Here is a 16,895-nt window from a genome sequence, read left to right on the forward strand (position 1 = left end):
AAATGGCTTTCACTTAAGGGGGTGTGTTAGAGAATAATATAAATTATATCTTGGGACCTTACCCAATAGTTTAAGTTATTATGTTGAAATGTTATTTGACAATTACGTTATACAATATCTATGAAACTCTAACTTTTTTTTTTTGTTTTTTTGGATTATTTAACACGTATTAGTTATTTGGTTTTAGAAAAATTGGATTAATTCATTAATGCTAAATCATTTGGTGATCATAGCAGTTCTCATGTCATATGTAAAAATAACTATGCATCCTAACAAGCTAAATATATATTGAAACCTAAATTTCCCTTCTGTTACATTCCATGTCAAGAACGTCCAACTTCCAACTGATGCCATGCAAACTCCATGCATGTTAAAATAAATTACAATGTTGATTATAGTTTCACAAGTTTTTCAATCTAGGGATCATAGAAATTACATGTATTTGTAAACTAAGTACTGATAAGAAAAAGCCATGCCGGAATTCCTTATACAGAACTCAACTGATCAGAACTCCTTAGATCACAACTTTTTTTTTTCCTTGTTCACGAAAAAGCAACAATATATACACTAAAATCGCTCCGGATAGAGAAGATGAAGTACTAATTAACAATATATATATTATTGTATGCTAATTTTTTGCAATCAGCAAACCAATAATATTCTGAAATGGTATATATGTATGGACTCGCACTCTATAGATGATGGTGTGGTTTTACGTACATGTGCTAGGACGGTAAACAACAAAGGTAGATGATCTTGACATTTAATTTAGATTAGCAACTTCAATAAAACCTCGTCTCTCTATGCATAGAGCTTTCTTATGTATATGAAATATTTCCTACATATGCTACGTACGAACATGTTTCTCCCCTTAAATATTACTTGAGTCAATGCAGTTGTAGGATACAAGACCGAGTAACTAATTAGGTGTATGATTACTGTGCATTTGTTGGTCACTCATTTGACACACCACCAAGCTGTGCTATGAAGATCTTCAAGCTGAGAAAAAATCAATGAATGGAACGCCAGCCTTGCTCTGATGTTCCAATATGACTTCCTGCTGATCTACCTCTTCATCCTCTCTTCTTGCATTGTCTATCACTTCACTTTTATTGGATTCCGTGTTTACTTGGAGAAAATCGTAGAACTCAATGGGCCGATTTTGATCTGCAATTGCCATGTATGTAAGGAACATGAGCAATAAGAGCTAAGAAATTATTATCAATATTGTAAAACTAGAACCCGAACTGTATATATATAGCACATCATCATGATGCTAGCTCGATCTAGTTACCTTCACAATTACTTAGATCGTCATTGTAGAACTCTTTCCAAAAGGCCGGTAAGTAGCTGTGAGTGATCAAAGGATATTGGCCGAATTTCTCACAATATTTCTTGACAAATGAAGAAAAGCTCCTCGTCTCACAATTTATCTGCATGTCTTGTTTTGAAGAGAATTTTTGCTCGTTTACCAAAGCTTGAGCAGTTCTTTTTGCATGAAGCCTAGACCTTTCTCTATATCTTCTTGCCATGATGACATGCCAATGATTCTTCACTGCATTATCGGTGCGACCTGGGAAAAGCCTTGCAATAACTGCCCATCTATTCCCATGGATCCGGTGAGAAGCAAGAAGTCTTTCTTCTTCCTCTTCGGTAAAAGGACTTCTATTGATTCTTGGATCCAACTGATTAAACCATCTCAACCTACAACTCTTCCCTGATTCAATTTGTTCAAACTTCGTTTTGTTAGTTATTAGTCACAGTCATAGTTAGCTTCCCTTTTAATTTCCATTAGTTATAAGTATATCTCAACTTTTGCATACAGTACCAAACCCTAGTTGTTTCTAAATAACAACATAAAAAAAATATTGAAATGAAAATATTTGTGAGGATACAAATTAGTTTCTCTTTAGGTTTAAATTTTCACCTGATCTTCCATGAAGCTTTTCGGCGATCGCGTTCCAATTATGAGGACCATACTTCTCAACCAACTCCTTAAGCTTCTCATCTTCTGCAGGCCTCCAATGGCCTCTAGTACACATTTTTTTTAATCTTCTAAATACAACAATCAAAGAATCCAATCCCAAGAACCAAAAACACGATATTTCTATAGTACTTGAATATATGAACCCTAGCTATAGCTATAGCACTACTTCAATTCAAGAACAAGAGTTCTTCATACCTTCAATTCTTGTACCTTCTTCTTGCTTAAGCAAAGAAGAGCTAGCAAAGCATATATATGTAACTACAGGGAGAGAGGAAGAGAGAGAGAGAGAGATGGTTAATTGTTTAGCTAGAATACCTAAATACAGGGCAAAGAAGATGATTGGAGAGATGAAGGAGATCGATGCCAAAGAGAATATAAGGAGGTATATAGAGGGAGGAGAGAAGTGTTTTCGATCCGTTAGAGAGTAGGAAGGTTTGGGCAGACCTCTACCAGCGATTGATGCAACATCTAGGCTAACAAACGTTTATAAGTAATCATCTATACGCATATCTCTCTCTGTGTGTGAGAGAGGGTGGTGAGGTTGCTTGGTGGGGTGAATTTCGTTCTGCTTTCAACATCTTCCCAAGTTTCTAACCTACAACGTCTACTTATAACCCACCTAGCTTTTCTTTTTAATTCTCTAATTTATTATTATATATACACAGTACTTCTAGCTATAGAACATCTAGCTAGTAAATGAAATGAAAACAAAAAAAAAACCTGCTTGTTAATTTTATGAAGATACAATGCTCCTATCACTAAACAGAAATTTAGTTAACCCTAATGGGAATACTGAATCATCCAAAACCCTAGCCACCTAGCTAGAAAAAGGGAGTTGGGTTAATTATAAGTAATTAAAAGTTGATTATGCAATGTACTTTGGGATATACAGAAGAGGTTGGTAATCTTGTTATAGATTTTGATAATGTTTGTTAATATGCTATTTATTTAGGGCGTTTCGGGTTTTGATCACTTTTCAGACCTAATTAACTAACATTTTAGCTTTACAAACTTGAGAAAGGTGCATGTGGAGAGTTAGACTAAGGCATCCATCATTAATTAACTATATATTCTTTTGAATCAAACATATTCTGGTCTTTCCTTTCTAATATTAGAATGGTATTAATCAATTAATTTCAAATAAAATCCATCCTAACCTTATAATGGGATGGTCGGTCTCTAATGTATATGCCCTGCAAATTATCTAATTTCTATATTTGGTACGTAGAATGAATATATATATATAGTGGTTTTATTTCAAGAGAAAAAAAGGCTTTTTTTGCCTATTATATTTATAATATAAATTTATATACACCATGTTTCATAATATATCAAGATATTCTTGTTCCTCATAGGTATCTTATTAATCTTTCCTTTCTTTAATTCTTTTTTCCAGAACATTACCTTTCTTTTTTTGGTTTTGCTCATCCAATCATGCATGAATAATGGTTTTGTTTTTAGTAATATGCGTGTACAATGGTTAATTGATGTGTGAATATGTATAAATTAAAAATAAGAAGAAATTAAAAAATAGCATTTAAAATTATAGCTTGTACATAGGAACAAATATGATATAATAAATAGGAGTTCCTATTTTTTAAGTGAGGTAACAATAGGTAAATTCTACTAGTCAACTAAAATATTTCTTTAATTATTATCAGCCAACTATTAGTTTGGAAGAGCTACTGGATAGTTAGATGAAATAAAAGATTAGTAATATGTTATTGAAGAGTTAAAATTATACATGAAAGTTAGAAATAATATTTATGTAATTATCATAAACTTATTTATGTAATTGTCAAAAATTTATTTTGAATTTTTGGATGATTCTCTATTTCTTAATCAATGAAAATTTCTAGAGCTATTTTCAAATATTAACATTCAATATTAGATCTATTGGAAATGAGACTTTATAATATATTATTGACTTGTGTCATTTTTTTAACTATTTTTTTCTAATTGATTTTTTTATTTTATTCTTTAATATTGGGTTGATTGAAAATTGATCTTTATAATTATCATTTCTATTTCCTTTCTATGAGGTTATCCTGATTTCATAACCTAGCTTATGGGTTCGATAGGTTGACTTAAGTTGACTATATTCATTTTTTGTATATTTTTAATTGAATATATTTTTTATTGAGCTTTGTAATTATTTTAATTGATTTCTATGAGGTTATCCCGATCTCATGATCTAGGTTAGGGGTTTGGTAAGTTGATTCAGGTTGAGTTGGTTTATTTTTTTTTCAATTTTACCCTCCAATACCTTAATTTATTAGATTTGTTGGAAATTGATTTTATAATTTTTTTTATTTTTTTTATGAAGTTATCCCGGTTTTATGACACAGGTCGCAAGTTTAATAGGTTAGCCTAAGTTTACTTAAATTATTTTTATATCCTTTTTTTAATTATTTTTTTTCTAATTCCATCCTTCAATATTAAGTTGGTTAGAAATTGAGTTTCATGTTTTTTTTTTCTATTTACTCTTTATGGAGTTATTCTAATCTCATAACCTATAATATTGTAGGTTTGACAGGTTAACTCGGGTTGACTCGGATAAGTTTTTATTTTTTTTTAAATTAATATTTTTTTTCAATTTCATCCTTAATATCGGGTTGACAAGGAATTGACTTTCATAATTTATTTTAAATAGCTTTTTATATAATTATCATGGTCCCATGACCTGTGTCGTAGATTTGATAGGTTAACCTATATAAATATAATATGTTGATATCTTAATGTTTTTTAAAATGACATTTAATATGTCTCCGTAATAATTTTTTAAAAAATATTATTTAATATACATTATATTTTGTGTTCATAATTAATTTTTTAATTTGAAAATAAATTAACAACACTTAAATATTTTTTTATGTTAAAAAAAATAATCTAACCTGCCGTGCATCACATTCTAATGATCTAATATATAACTACGACTAAACAAACCCCCCCCCCCGTGAGATGCTAAAAGCCATTTTCTGATGATAACAATCCAAGAGTTAAGAAACCAAATATCCAAAACAAGTTTACCGAGAATGAGGTGGAATCTTGAGCTTGACTTGATGAAGAGGAGCCTTGTAATTTTTTTTTTTTCAATCTTCAATATCCCTTGTTGTTAAGAATTGTACTACAAGATCATGTTAGCATTATGCCTTCATTTCAAATTAAAATTCAGTTAGCAATATTTAATAAGGGCATGAGTCTTCTGTTGACTGTTGGCCTACCGTTCTCCAGGTAGGAGAATTGCTTGTTAAAAAAGTACCGAGGGAAAGCCATCTCCCATCTTTCACCCACCATTATGTCATGAGGAAAACCCCTTCCCAAGAGATTGGTGACTCTCATCTCATCTACTAACTCAGCCGTTTTCTTTCTTCACCAGCGACAAACTCCTCTCTCTCCCTCTCCCTCTCCCTCTCTAGCTAGTTCATTTTCTGTCTTCTGACCTTGAGAAATTTAATGTGGAATCCCTAGGAACTCACAAAACCATCCAAATGGATCAAAATCGTAGTAAGGGGGTTCTAGAGTCTACAAGTCCAGGTCCATGTTTGTATGGCATCACCGATGTGGAAAACGTTTTCTGACACTAAACTGTTTCATGAATAGAGACATCTTTCTTGACTGTTCGTTCACCAGTTTTACCTACTCACTCTTTTTTGCCATTACGGATTTTCCTTGTTACCAAGAGTTAGTTTTGTCTACGAGGGAACTTGAAATTTTCTTACACTTTGCATGCTAACAAGAACTCCCAACTATACAACTCTCTTGTCGCAGCAGTCTCTAACAAGAAAGAGGAATTCATTCAACTCCAAAAGAAAACTCAATGAATATATTCTTTTCTAGTTATAACTAGATTATTGATCCGCGTTACGCTGCGGGGTGGATCAAAATTTTTGTTTTTTAATATAAAAAATATATGTGTTGTTAATGTTTTTTCTAGTAGAAAAAAAAATTTAAACTGTTTGGAAATTGATATGATGTGACTCGGTCATTTTGACGGGTCCAAAGATAACCTGGATGACTGGTAAAATCATAGTTTAAGTCAAAATAAATATTTAAGATGAGATTTTTTTAATAAACATCGAGATGACAACATATTAGATTAATTCGGGTTAACCTGTCAATCCACATACCAAGTTATGAGATCATGATAACCCCATAAAAACCAAATTAAAATAAATTGCAAAATTCAATTTCCAATAAACTCAATAGTGAATGATGAAACTGAAAAAATATAATTAAAAAAAACTTGTGTCAACTCTAGTTAATCTGTCAAACCCGCGACTCGAGTCATGAGACCATAATAACCCAACAAAAAACAAATTAAAATAAATTATGAAACTCAATTTTTGATCAACCCAATGTTAAAAGATGAAATTGAAAAAAAATCGATTAAAAAAATATACAAAAAACAACTCCAGTCAACTAGGTTTAACCCACCAAACTCGTGACCTGAGTCATGATATGAATATAACCTCATAAAAAAAAGATCGAAACAAATTACGAAACTTAATTTTCAATCAATCTAATATTGAATAATGAAATTGAGAAAAAAAAAAGTCAATTGAGTTAATCTATTAAACTCGCGGTTTGGATTATGAGTCTTAGATAATCTCATAAAAAGTAAATTGAAAAAAATTATAAAACTCAATTTTAGTAAATCTAATGTTAAAAAATAAAATTAAAATTAAAAAAAAAACTATTCAAGTAAATAGTGTTATGCGAGTTGCGATATAATAAAAACCCTTCTCCTTAAGTATATATATTTTTTGGTTAAATTCTTCGTTATGGAAAGACCGACCTTCCCAAGTTGGTTACCAAATCAAACCCTGTGACAAGATGCTAAGCTATTTCGTTACTTGTTTTGGACATCAAATAATCAGGTTGAATATCTAGGGTGTTCATGTGAAGAATGTTGTAATATAGGACATCTAATTGATGGAAACTTCACACTTTTCTGGTTTTTTTTTGGCTAATTATCGCAGACCTCTCAATTTGGGTTATTGATGAAAACAAGATCAAGGCCGTTGGATCTTTCCTTGTCTGATATTATCGCTATTAGTAATATGATTTGAGACCTCATTTCCCTAATGTGAGGTTAACGGTTTCTAGGGTTACAAGTCATCTTTGAACTGCTCAACTATAAAAACTGCCAATAGCCAGCTTCCGAACAACTTTAAGAGGTTTTCTGCTGTTTCTTCAGCTTCACACAAGAACAGTACACCTACCAGCCAATGCCAAACAATGTATTACAAACATCCGTTCTGCTAAAATTTTCTCCCTTCTGTTCATCTTACTCCTTTCATTATCATTTGTTTCCTCTTCCACCACCATCTTCAGTGCTTGAGAGCATATTATAATAATACAAGATTTATTGAAGAAGAAAGGCTTGTTTCGTTGATGAAAGCATAGTTATAAGATTCAAACATGCTAATCTACAACTTGGCCGAAGCCTAATCAATAAAAAAAACTCTTCAAGTTCTTTTTTTTAAAAAAAAAAAGAAAAAAAAACTTGAATTGACCATATAAAAAACTTGATTAACCCACGACTCAAGTCTTGAGCCAGGTTCATCCCATACCAGGTCTTATCACTGTCGATGATAGTAGAAGCAGCATGAGAAAATGCAACTTTGAGTACAACTTACTTCTGAACTTATGGGTATTAGGTAGAAGAGATGGATGTAAATATCAAACTGTTGGACTGTATACATTCCTTTAAATTAATTTGTACACTAACCTTGATGGAATAGAACACCTTTGCATTCTCTAATAAAAACCACATGCCTCAGGGACAAGGATCAAAGGATATCGTCACATGTTCTGTTAGATTCCAAAAACAAAAATCATCTGGTAGTGTTTCATCTGCTACTCGAGCTGTAATCTAACCAACAAGAAGGTGTATTTTGAAGGTTTTATTTGCAAAAAGGAACACAAGCCTCCATCCAATAAGGTATTTTTAAATAATATACAGAGTTCCCACTATGATTAATCTTCGCGTAATATGGAAGAAAACTTACGCACTATGAAGTAGGAAAGCCTATCAACAGCATAAAGAACAAAAGCACTGAAACCATGTCTTTCGGCTCAAGTGTTGATTGACGCAATAAACTCAAAAAGTCTGGGATGATTGCAGCATTTTGTCATGTTTAAATTTGACCCGGAAGTTTATATCCATAGAACCCTCTCTAGCTGGGAAGATCATGAGGGAGAAGCATCAGCAATCTTCAACACTACTTGCGAGTGCGGCCGCAATCACTGCACAAGCCACTTAAATGACGACACATTCACTCTCGTTTAGCAATTTTCAAGCTCGGAGTTCGTATTGTCAAAATCTACGACAGTTTATTCCACAAAACTTTGAAATTATCACGTAAGGTCTGCTTGTGGACAAAGGAATATCTTAAAGTCTATCATTCGTCACAATGTCTGAGATTGATGCATTTCAGTCAAATATCAATGATGCAAAATATTGTAAAGTGAAGTGCTACAACTGAAACTCCTATCAATGCATAAGAACTTCACCTATGGTAGTCGATGATTTATAATTAAGGACTGGAAGGCAATTTGTATGCTCTTCAGATAGATTATTTTCCATTCACTTGCTGAATGCCTTTCGATCCGCTCATAAATGATACGGTTAAGATAAGCGCAATCCTTTAGCTTTGCCTTCCATTTCTTTACTGTGCAGCCAGAGGATTATAAAAGAACTTTTTGTCCAGCATCTGACGTCTTTAAGTTCCACTCTAAGAACTTGGTAGTGCAAGGACGATAACATTTCAAGACAACAAGTTTTGCTCAAGAAGAACTTGGGGTTCAGAATTGGTTTATTGAGCTTTTTATATTGTTTATTATTTGTTTTCAAATAAAAATAAAATAAAAATTGAGTTTTTGGGTTACAAAAATCATAGCTAGACTTTATTTTATTTTATTAGAGAGGTAGCTATAAACTAAATTGTGTTTGTTTTTGTATTTTAAAATGTTTTTTTAAAAAATTAAATTTTTATTATTTTTTCTTTGTTTTAAATTCATATTATTTTTGTATTTTTAAATTTTTTTGATGTGTAGATATTAAAAATAATTTTTTAAAATATTATTTTAATATATTTCTAAACAAAAAACACTTTAAAAAATAATCATTACCAAACTATCAAACACTTTTAAACCAATAAACATCATGTTTTAATTATTTCTTTTTGAAATAAAATGGTGTAAAATGATGGAAAACATATTCTTTATCTATGACCATAAAAACAAATAGGCAGGCCGATATCTCCAAGACTTTTTTGTTGGGCCAAATATGAGGCTACACTTAGCCTCATTCTATGTTTGTTTATTTTAATCAAGAATTTTTTCTTTTAGGTTTTGATTTTTATGCCTGTAAATTAAATATTTAAAATGATAATTAAATTATTATTTAGTTTTAGTATAGTTATTAAATAATATTATAGGTTATTATGAAAATATTTAAATTTTATTTTTTAATTATTATACACCTAATATGCAAATAAAATTAAAAATTTGCTCATGATTGCTCAATAAAAATGCATTATTTTGTTATTTTTAATAGGCTTCTTACTTGTTTTATTGCATTAACTGATTTTATTTTGCTATTTTTCAACGTATAAAGTATAAAATATTGAGGTATTATTTTAATATTTTTTTTACTACAACTTGTTATTTTTAAATTAGGTTTTTATCTAAAAAATAATGATGGCAATTAAAAAACATGATTTATTTAATAAAATAAAAAGATGCATTACAGTAAAAATGAGGTTTAGATTAAAACAAATGTTTTTCACCGTAGTAATGTGATTAGAGGTGATTTTCGAATAAAAATATATTAAAATAATTTATTTTTTAAAATTTATTTTTAATTTTTAATATCAGCACATTAAAATTATAAAAAAAAAATTACTATACAAATATAAAAAAATTTAAAAAATAAATTTAACAGAAAAACAAAAACTCGGGCAACTATTATAACAATTTTTTTAAACAACGCTCAGCACCCAGGCTAGTAACCAGTAAAATTACTATACAAATATAGACATGGTTTAAGATCAAATAATTGGGCCCAACCAGAGTCCAGAAAATTGGAGGCCCAATAACGTTACCCCGACCCGGTTTAATTAAGATATCAATAATAATAACCCTAATAGATACAGCCTTCGCAGCTCTCTCTACCAGACTATACTTGGAAGCCGTAAGAGAGGAGAAGAGGCTCAAGAGAGGCGCAGCTCAGCAGAGTTACTGACCTTTTCAACTTTACGTTTGCAAAATGGTTAGCTGTTTTTTTATTTTTTTTAAATTCAACGTTTAAGTTATGTGCTCTTTGGGTTTGGTTTTGTTGTTGGATTAGCTAGCTCATAGGATTTCATCTTGTCTCAGTGATGCTTAATCGTGTTGTGTAGTTGACGTCTTAAAAGAAAACATGGGCTTACATTGTTTCTTGTTGGTTTTGATATCGTTGAATTTGGGGGATATGATTGTTACTTTGTTTTGCACAATGAAGTGAAAATTGTATTTACTGTTCTCGTTTGTGTGTTAGTGATGATTGCTAAATTTGGCCCCTTTTTTTGTTTATTTTCTGTAAGATCTCGTGAATGATTTTTCTAATTTGGATTTTCAATTGAAGCCTTTTTATTTATTTATTACTACACCTTTGTGTAAGTCTTTGTTCATTTGTTTCCCTTCATCTTCCTTCTGTGTGTCTTGCTGTTGTTTTAACCTGTGCATGATTTAACGATAGCATCTACATGTTTGTAGAATTTTCAGGTGTTTTTCTCATCACTCTTGTTTAATTGGATGCTGCTTTTATGGTGAATTACAGGCTAGAGGGTTGAAGAAACACTTGAAGAGGCTCAATGCTCCTAAACATTGGATGCTTGACAAACTTGGTGGTGCATTTGTATGTTTGCAATCTCTGACCCTATGCTGCAATGTCAATTTTTTTTATTACCTGTACTCGCTTCTTTCTTGTTCTTCTTTGTTGAATGTGATTAGTTTTATTTTGTGTTGTATAGGCACCCAAGCCCTCATCTGGACCCCACAAATCTAGGGAATGCTTGCCTCTGATTCTTATTCTGCGAAACAGGCTGAAATATGCTTTGACATACCGTGAAGTGATTGCTATTTTGATGCAGAGACATGTCCTTGTTGATGGGAAGGTCAGGACAGATAAAACTTACCCATCTGGTTTCATGGGTATGTGCATTTCTGGCTTAACTCCTACAACTTTTATGATTTTTTTTTAATGTGGATCGTCTAGATGGGAGTAGGATTTTGTACTTTTCAATGCTTTGGTATTGGTTGTAGATGGTTGAATAGGAAGTTTTTATTATTACTATCTCTGGCTCAAAATAATGGATGAACTTGCTGTTATTTTGATTTTCACATCTCTTGATTAAGGATATGAGGCCTTCAATACAGCAAAATAGTTGTTGGCAAGTGCTCATATGTGTGATAGGTAGGCTATTAGAGTCCCTGGCTGCCAGAAGTTAATACTTGTTTTAAGTGGTCACTTTGTGTGATAGGATATGAGAGCTCTTGTCTTCTGTCGTGCCTGATTGGAAGTGCTTATTATGTGTGATATACTTTTAGAGTTTCTGCCCCTTTTCACTTATATGATCATTTCTTTTTCATTTTTTCCCCTCAAATTCCATAATATTCATTTGGTTGCTTACTATGTTTTGCTTCCATTACAGATGTTGTGTCAATCCCAAAGACAAATGAGAGCTTCCGTCTCCTCTATGACACCAAAGGCCGCTTCCGGCTCCACTCACTCAGAGATGATGAGGCCAAGGTTTGTGATACTTTTGGCTACGTGGTTTTGTTTATTTTATTTGTGATTTTTTTCTGTTTGTTTTTCTGGACCATCCACTAATTTGATATATATGAATTGCATTTTTTAATTTCATGTCTTAGAGTGGAATCACCTCAGATAATGATTCCTTTTTTTGTTTAATGCCTTCGCAGTTTAAGCTTTGCAAAGTTCGGTCTATTCAGTTTGGGCAGAAAGGAATCCCTTACCTGAACACCTATGATGGGCGCACCATCCGCTACCCAGATCCCCTCATCAAGGCCAATGACACCATCAAGCTGGACCTAGAGAACAACAAAATAGTTGACTTCATCAAGTTTGATGTGGGAAATGTTGTCATGGTCACTGGAGGAAGGAACAGAGGCCGAGTTGGAGTAATCAAGAACAGGGAGAAGCATAAGGGCAGCTTTGAGACAATCCATGTCCAAGATGCCACTGGCCATGAGTTTGCCACCCGCTTGGGCAATGTGTTCACCATTGGAAAGGGCACCAAGCCATGGATTTCTCTTCCCAAGGGTAAGGGTATCAAGTTGTCTATCATTGAGGAGGCTAGAAAGAGGCTTGCAGCATCCCAAGCTACTGCATGAAGTTCATGATTTTTCCTTGAATTCCGGTCTCAGTTGTGTTTTGTTATCATAATTTTGTACTCAACTTTGAACAATGTTTGTTTTTAAAGACAATTCTAGGGATTCCAATGCCAGGATTGGTTGCAAAGCGCAATGTCATTAGTAGATTAAAAGGCGTTACATTGAAAGCGATATAAATTGTGGGGGGAAAAAAAACAAGAAAGCGATGCAAAGACAGCCCAAAAAAATCGAAGGATATCATAGCTATTAAATCTTGGCTTGATTTGATGAGTTGATAGAGCTTGATTTGAGTTGGTTTTTAAGTTGAATTAGAAAAAAATATTAACTTGGTAAAATTTGATTAATCTAATTGAGTTTTAATGATTTTGTTGACCTCATCAAATTTATTTAAAGCTAGATTAGATTTTTGGTCAAATTCGACAATCCTGACTTGAACTAGGGGAATTTCCGGCTATAGTAACAATACTAGATAGTGGCGTGTGTTTACCCGGTCGTGGGCATGGTTAATTGTTTTTTTCTAATGTAAAAAAATGATGTTTCATCTTAGAATAATTTGAGTGATCTTGAGATAAAAAATTAAGATAATTCTATATAAAAAAAAATCACAGAGTTTAAGGTTTAATAATTCAATATTAAATAATAAAATTAAAAAAATAATTAATTTTTAAAAATAAATGTTGGAAAAATATGTGTGTTAACCTAAGTTAACTTGACTAATCCACTATGTGTGATTTCAGATCAGGATAAAAAATTAAATTTTAAAAAAAAACATGAAAAAAAAAAATAAAGTTAAATCAATAAAAAAAGTTGAAGAGAAACTCAAATCAATCAGGGTTAACTTGACTAACCTGTACTCGGGATAACCCAACAAAAAAGAAAGCGAAGAAATCACAAAACTCAATAACCAATAATTTAATGTCAAATGATGGAAGTGAAAAAAAATCAATTTCTTAAAACATATTGAGAAAAAAACCATGAGTCAACCCAGATAAACTCAACTAACCTATTACCCGAGATATAAGATCAAGATAATCCTACAAAAAAGAAATAGGAACAAATCATGAAGCTTAAGGCCAATAACCCAATGTCGAATTATATATATATATATATATATATATATATATATATATATATATATATATATATATATATATGTTGTAAAAATAACCTAAAAAGGCCGAACTTAAATCGAACTAATATTCAAAACCAATGACCCGAATTATGAGATCGAGATTACTTCGTAGAAGATAGAAACAAAAAAAATAACGAAGCAAATTTTCCAATCATAAAAAAAAAAAAAAACAAAACAAATAGTAATTAAAATAAAGAGATTCAAATTTGGTATAAAAACTAAATAAAAAAAAGTTAGGAAATAAATTTAAAAAATAAAAAAAATAACAATCAAAAGAATTATAATCAAGTTTGGATATAATAAAAAACAAAATAAAATCTTGAGGGATAAAATTGAAAAAAAACCAAGAAAAAGGATTAAAAACAACAATTAAAAGAATAAGAACCAAATTGGATACATAAATTAAATGAAATAAAATACTTATGAATGAAATTGTAAATTGATAAACTTAAAAAAACATTAAAATCAAGCAATCAAATTATTAAGGATCAAAATTAAAATAAATACAAATTAGAGGATACAGCTGAATTTCCCACCAATGAAGACATCTGGTCTACCTCCCAGGAGCCGCCCTGTGTGTAGGAAGAGGACCTTTCTCCCTTCCCAATTCTTAGGATTTTCTTCCATGTCTTTCATCATCCCATAAGCAGCTTTCCCACTACAAGGATAGCACAATGAGAGCATCAATGAGCTTCTGGATCTTCACACTATGAACTTGCATTCGTGATTAAAGCTGATTCGGAAGGCATTCTCGGTGTGAACTTGTAATTATATTAGCTATTTTGATAGATCCTCACTAAATTTTAATTTTACCCAAAGCATTGAGCCATGCCAGTTCCTCCTAGTTGGCCTCTAGCCATCAACAGTGAACCTTCTGAATACTTACACCCACTGTGGACATGACCATTGACCATCTCCCTCGTTACACTTATCAGTTAATATAGAATAAAGAGGAAGACAGCTCAATTGACTACATGGGCAATTCTAGAAGCCATGTATTAATGCTGCATTTGGTTTGGATGCAAAAGCAGGTGACTTGTGGAGAAATTTCATGGAACCATGACTATTTTCTTTTGTTTGATTACAATATAAATATTTTAAATAAGGAAAATAAAACAGAGGTGACCTAGCATAATTTTCAATCATGATACTCTATGATTTTGAAATGCATCGACTCCGTTTTAGGATCCCTTGATAAATTGCTGGTTGCATGTTAAGGGCATTAATGTTATATCAGAAAAGCAAATATTATGAACTGCAAACTCCTCCAATTCCCAAGACGACTTTCTACCTTGAGTCTTCAATCACTGGTTTAATGCCTCATTGGCAAGTAAAAAGGAACTTTGGATGGCTATTAATGACAGCAAATTCACATTAAAATTACGTTGGCCTACAAATTCCCCCCTCTTCTTTCCTAGTTCTTTTGTTTATTTTAATTTTAGCAGTAAACTATGGCCTAATAAATTGAAACAAATGCAACTGACAATGAAAGAGAGGTCAGTGCCTGAGTATTTTCTCATGAAAGCGGATCGTGCGAGGGAAAGTCCAAAAACAGTCGCAGACTTCAGCATTTTTGCATGAAGTAGTACGTCCCACTCTCAAAATTGCATACTTATGATTTTGAATGGATGGTGATTTTGAATTGATTATGCTGACAGTAATAAACTTGGAGTCTTGGTGGCTCTTACGATGATAAGTTATAAATTTAGCGATGGTGTGGTATTTCGAAGAGTCTTGATAGAAAGCAGGACATAGCAGGCGGCTGACTTGAACCATCCACAACAGTGATATCATGATTATACCATAGATTAATTTGGTGAAATAGATGGATGCTATAATGTCCTGGTGATGATTAAGAGACATGTTTAAAAGGCCTCAAACCATTTAATAGTTTTGGACATGGTTTTTCTAGAGAAGGAGCCCCTACAGCTTACCTAAATTCCTACAGGAAGCAATAATGGTTCAGCAGCAGCAAACATTACCTAACCTCACTATATATAGGCTAGAATTGCTTACCGCCTCAAAATTTCTCTGACAAGAACTCTTGAAGTTACACAATTTTATCCCATATTGCATGCCACAGCTCAGAATTTTTTTACTTTGGCCATAAACTTCCCTTCCCTCTTCTACTATTATGAATACTACTGCTGATAGTAATAGAAATAGTAATAAAATAAACTTTCATCTATTATTAGTGAGATTCTCCCTTGAGCCACGACATCAGCCATTAAGAACTCCAACTTTCTCACTTTGTTACCACTCATTTGCATCCCTGAAAAACCATCCCTCTACATGAACAAATCCATCCACACCCAAACAAAACAAAGAAAGAACCAAAATTTCATGGTGGGGTTTCTTGAAATAACTTGAATTGATCATAAAAGCAAAAAAAAATTTACCTTTACATAGACTTCAGTGTGAATAGGAGTGGGGAGATGTTAGGAACGAGAAATGAAGGAGGAGGAGGATTGGGAAGATTGGAAGAAAGAACTGGCAATTGAAAATTTGAACTTAGTGACCGTTGCAAGTTATAAACTTAATGCAATACGCACCGTTGCACTTAACTAAATAACATTGCCTCTGATTGTTAGAGCATTAAACGACAGCGTATGGAACACTGTTTCCACGTGTGTTGACAACTAGGAGAGCCAGCACCTGAGAGTTCTCTTGTACAACCTGAGGGAATGAAACAGTGTCAAGAAATTCAGCACAATCAGAATCTTCCTTCCTCTTCTCTGTTGTTCCAACTCTGTTATCCTATTCTGTCTTCTTCTCTGCGTTCTTATTCCTTTTCTCCTTCACGCATAACACACTGGAATCAAATCTGACCAGTTTGTTGTGTTTGTTTCTTGCTTTTACATGTTCCCCTTTGTTACACCATCATCATGGGAGTGAAGAGGATAGGAAGAGATGTCTGATCCATGCCATCGTGCGCCTTTTAAGATGTCAAAGCGTCACCTGCATGTGTTGCCAGTGGCGGCGACACGTGAGACCCATGCATTGCTATTGTTTTGACGATTCCAGAATCTTCCAGTGTGCTTCTTAAATTTCTAGAAATCTCTCCAATTTTTTTCCAACACTTGAGAGGATCATTTTGCAAATTTTTAAATTTTTAGTATGTGTTTTAAATTATTGTTAGAATTTGAATTTTTGATGGTTTGTAAACATGTGTAATTTTTGGATGTGTGAGTAATTAGTGAAAAAAGGGTGTGTGTGTGTTTGCATTTTATTTTATTTCGTGTTAAATAACTATTAAAAAAAGAAAAAAGAAAATTTTAATTAATCCAATGTTTTAATTGCATATGACAAAAAAAAAAAGATTTATGCTTATACAACTCGGTCCTTATAAAAATTGCCTTTTATTTATAAAAA

General features: G+C 32.2%; 2 protein-coding genes across 2 annotated transcripts; one reads left to right on the plus strand and one right to left on the minus strand.

The window, feature by feature from the left end:
- Window positions 1-583: 583 nt before the first annotated feature.
- LOC18105577 (transcription factor MYB54) lies at window positions 584-2,558 on the minus strand. Its single transcript, XM_006374157.3, has 3 exons — window positions 1,928-2,558; window positions 1,295-1,717; window positions 584-1,167 (listed from the first exon to the last, which is right to left on the minus strand). The coding sequence occupies exons 1-3, from the start codon at window positions 2,040-2,042 to the stop codon at window positions 995-997; spliced, it is 711 nt and encodes a 236-aa protein (XP_006374219.2). The 5' UTR covers window positions 2,043-2,558; the 3' UTR covers window positions 584-994.
- A 7,578-nt stretch (window positions 2,559-10,136) lies between these two features.
- LOC18105576 (40S ribosomal protein S4-1) lies at window positions 10,137-12,518 on the plus strand. Its single transcript, XM_006374155.3, has 5 exons — window positions 10,137-10,265; window positions 10,815-10,892; window positions 11,008-11,188; window positions 11,689-11,786; window positions 11,960-12,518. Exons 1-5 carry the CDS (start codon window positions 10,263-10,265, stop codon window positions 12,389-12,391), a joined length of 792 nt encoding a protein of 263 aa, XP_006374217.1. The 5' UTR covers window positions 10,137-10,262; the 3' UTR covers window positions 12,392-12,518.
- Window positions 12,519-16,895: the final 4,377 nt, after the last annotated feature.

The sequence above is a fragment of the Populus trichocarpa genome, chromosome 15, assembly GCF_000002775.5.
Source record: "Populus trichocarpa isolate Nisqually-1 chromosome 15, P.trichocarpa_v4.1, whole genome shotgun sequence".
NCBI lineage: Eukaryota > Viridiplantae > Streptophyta > Magnoliopsida > Malpighiales > Salicaceae > Populus > Populus trichocarpa.